At 42.5% G+C, this 2977-nt stretch overlaps 1 protein-coding gene across 1 annotated transcript in view; it reads left to right on the top strand.

Annotated features, from left to right (window-relative positions):
- Positions 1-2258: 2258 nt before the first annotated feature.
- The window catches only part of TEX9 (testis expressed 9), a 26587-nt gene continuing 25868 nt past the window's right edge, over positions 2259-2977 (top strand). Inside the window, exon 1 of the mRNA XM_009643845.2 lies at positions 2259-2416. Coding sequence (XP_009642140.1) covers positions 2259-2416 — 158 coding nt within the window. The remainder of the gene's footprint in view (positions 2417-2977) is intronic.

Genomic DNA, 2977 nt, shown 5'->3' with positions numbered 1-2977 from the left:
CAACTGCCTGCTAGCTTTAAACTCTTTGCTGTCATCCGCGAGCGCTGCAGTTGGCCTGTCTCTGGTTTACTTCCTTATGACAGGGCTCAGCCTGCACAGGCTGTGGTTTTTCTTCTGCGCGAGGCTCCCTGGGCATGCCCCGTTGATGAAGCGCACCAATACGAGGCACAGTGTGAATGGCAGCATGGGTCTCATGGACCACGAGATGTGGCATGCTGCTGCAATGGAGGCAGCCCCGCTGGTAACACAGATCTTCTTCAGGTGGGGATTGGACTGCTTTGGATTCTCGGGCCTAAAAACATGGGTGTTGACTGAGAAAAAGCACCAGCGTTCAGACTTGAGAGCGTAAATGTGGTGTGGTAAACAGTCTCTCTGTGACCACTTAATCCAGAGCAGGGTAATCTAAGCAGTACAGACTGTCCTGGACAAATAAACTAGTGTACAAGAAAGAATGACACACTTTGTGTTATATTGCCTCAGTGAAGCATCCCTCTTTCCTAGGATGGAGGTTACAGCAGGCAGCAGCAAGTCCTGTAAAAGGCTTCCTCTTCCAGAAGTGGAGTCAACAGATGTAATATTTTACTACAGGCCAATCTCATATATACCATACCAACACTATGCTTTCAAATGCTTTTTTTTTTTTCCTGATAAATACTGAGATGAATTTTCCTAGCTGCTTACGTACCTCGCTATTGGTTGTCATCTCTCATATAATCCTATTCTCTACCCACAGTTACCAACTATGTATTAGAGAATTAACCACAACTGTTAAGGTCACATTGGGTCAACTTTAAAGTGATAAAACCTTAATGGAGTAAGGGATCAAGAATGTTAACAAAATCTCTTTCTGGAGAAATACTTTAAAGTTCCCTAAGAAATACTTATCTAAACATACTAATCTCTTCGTATTATTTCAAATGCAGGTAGTTGAATTCTAAATCCAGTTGATAAAATATTTCAATAAAATAAATTATATTACACAAATCATGTTGTGGATCTTATCCAACAAAATCGCGCAAATCTGCAATCCAAATCATAGAACAGTTTGGGTTGGAAGGGACCTTACAGATCACCCAGTTCCAGCCCCCCTGCCATGGGCAGGGACGCCTTCCACTAGACCAGGTTGCTCAAAGCTTGAACACTTCCAGGGATGGGGCATCCACAACTTCTCTGGGCAACTGGTTCCAGTGCCTCACCACCCAAAATATATGCCTCACTAATATATACTTATGTTAGTTCCAGAGGGCTCTAAACAAAAAGAACCTTGTGTTGCTGTGTTTGGTATCATATTTAATCATTTATGATATAATAAATTACCCCTCTTTTGTTTATTAAGACTTAGCTAAAAGCTGGCTAGAAAACCAGTGGCTCTAATCTCTCTATCTCAACCAGTAATTTTGTTGCCTCAGTATCTAACTAGCAGAGATCCTCTGGCTAATACTTTTGGCATTTTTAAGGTGTTATGATCCTACAGTTATATTGGACAAGAACTTTAAAACCAGTAAGAATATTACTAAGATGATATTTTAGTTCTGCAAAAAGAAATAGTACTTTTCTTTTGAAAAAAAAAAATTGTTGCTATTTGGAAAGAGCATGTTTCGCCTTGCTTTAATTTCTCATGGAATCTACAACTTATTTCTTAACAAAACCTGTCTTTCCCCCTGTGGAGGTTCAGTTTCTACTATTGACTTCACCCCTTCTTGTTTCTCCAAAGCAAAAGCATAACTGATGGGGTTAAATTCTGCACATCTTTTTTTGTAAAGGCCATCATTAACCTCTTGCTCTTCTTATTAGTAAAAAAACTTAAAAAATTATTATAATGGTATGACTTCTTGGCTGACAATTTTTTCAACATCTCTGTAACTTTTTTCATAGGCTAGATCTTTTCCCCCTTTGTCTCAATATCTTTGTATCAACACTACTGTTAAGCACTTTCATTTTCTATATTGATATTTCTATTTTTTGCCTTCCACTAATCACATTTGTCCTGTCTTTCATTTCACCTCCATTTATCCCATTACACTGCATGTCTCAGTGCTCAAAGTTAATCTCCTCCAAGTATTTCTTCTGTTTTGCAACTAATACTTCTGCAGAAATCCTTCAACTATGCACAGACCTTCTACTTCCAGTCAGCTAAGCCCTTCTGATTTGCCCTGTGCAAATCTCTTCATTAAAATCATATACAGTCCACGTAACTTAGGGAATAGAACTGTGTTATTCTTGCTATATAGATACCCAGCTACCTATATGGGCGCAGGATGGCTGGGCTATTGTTGCATGGAGGGGCAGCATCATTAGAAAATTGGGAAAGGAAACGAGTGAATGAGCAGGGGAGTGGGAGACTGACGGATGAGAAAGGGAACAGGCTCGTGGGTGACTGGGAAGGAGAAACACAGCAAAATCAAACAATGTGGGGGTGAGGGACAAAAATAACGGAGACATTCAAATACATGGCAGAGGACAAGGCTAAAACCAGACAACACTCACAGAAAACCGGGAACAGAAAACGCAGAGAGATGACAGCAAAAGAGCAGTAAACAGGGTGGAACAGTTGCCGTAATGCTGTGAACGCAGAAGTTTAATACACTGAAATGAAGGGATGGTGGCAAGACACTATGTAGCAAGGCCAAAAGGCTTGAACAGAAGAACTGTAATAAATATTTATTACGATAGTAAGTGTAATGCCACCTCAGACCTTATCACTTCCCCTCGCCTGAACCCATGGCCGCCCGGCGCCATGCCAGGAGCCAGCTGATCCGTGGCCTCTGGTCAGGGGTCCTGTCCCTATGCCCTCGGACTGCAATCGCTGTCACAGCGGTCCTGACATGGTGTCACCCTGGCACCAAACTGAGTGAGGGAAAGGGGGACGAAGCATTTCAGCTTCCCACCGCCTGACAGCAAGGGCTGAAACGTGACTGCCTCTGCCCTCCATACCCGGCAATGCCAGGAGCCCTGGCCAGGGAAACAAGCCGCGGGG

Source organism: Egretta garzetta, unplaced genomic scaffold (assembly GCF_000687185.1).
Source record: "Egretta garzetta isolate BGI_Z169 unplaced genomic scaffold, ASM68718v1 scaffold287, whole genome shotgun sequence".
Classification (NCBI taxonomy): Eukaryota; Metazoa; Chordata; class Aves; order Pelecaniformes; family Ardeidae; genus Egretta; species Egretta garzetta.
Note: the sequence above shows the minus strand (reverse complement) of the source record. Positions and strands in the feature narration are given on the sequence as shown.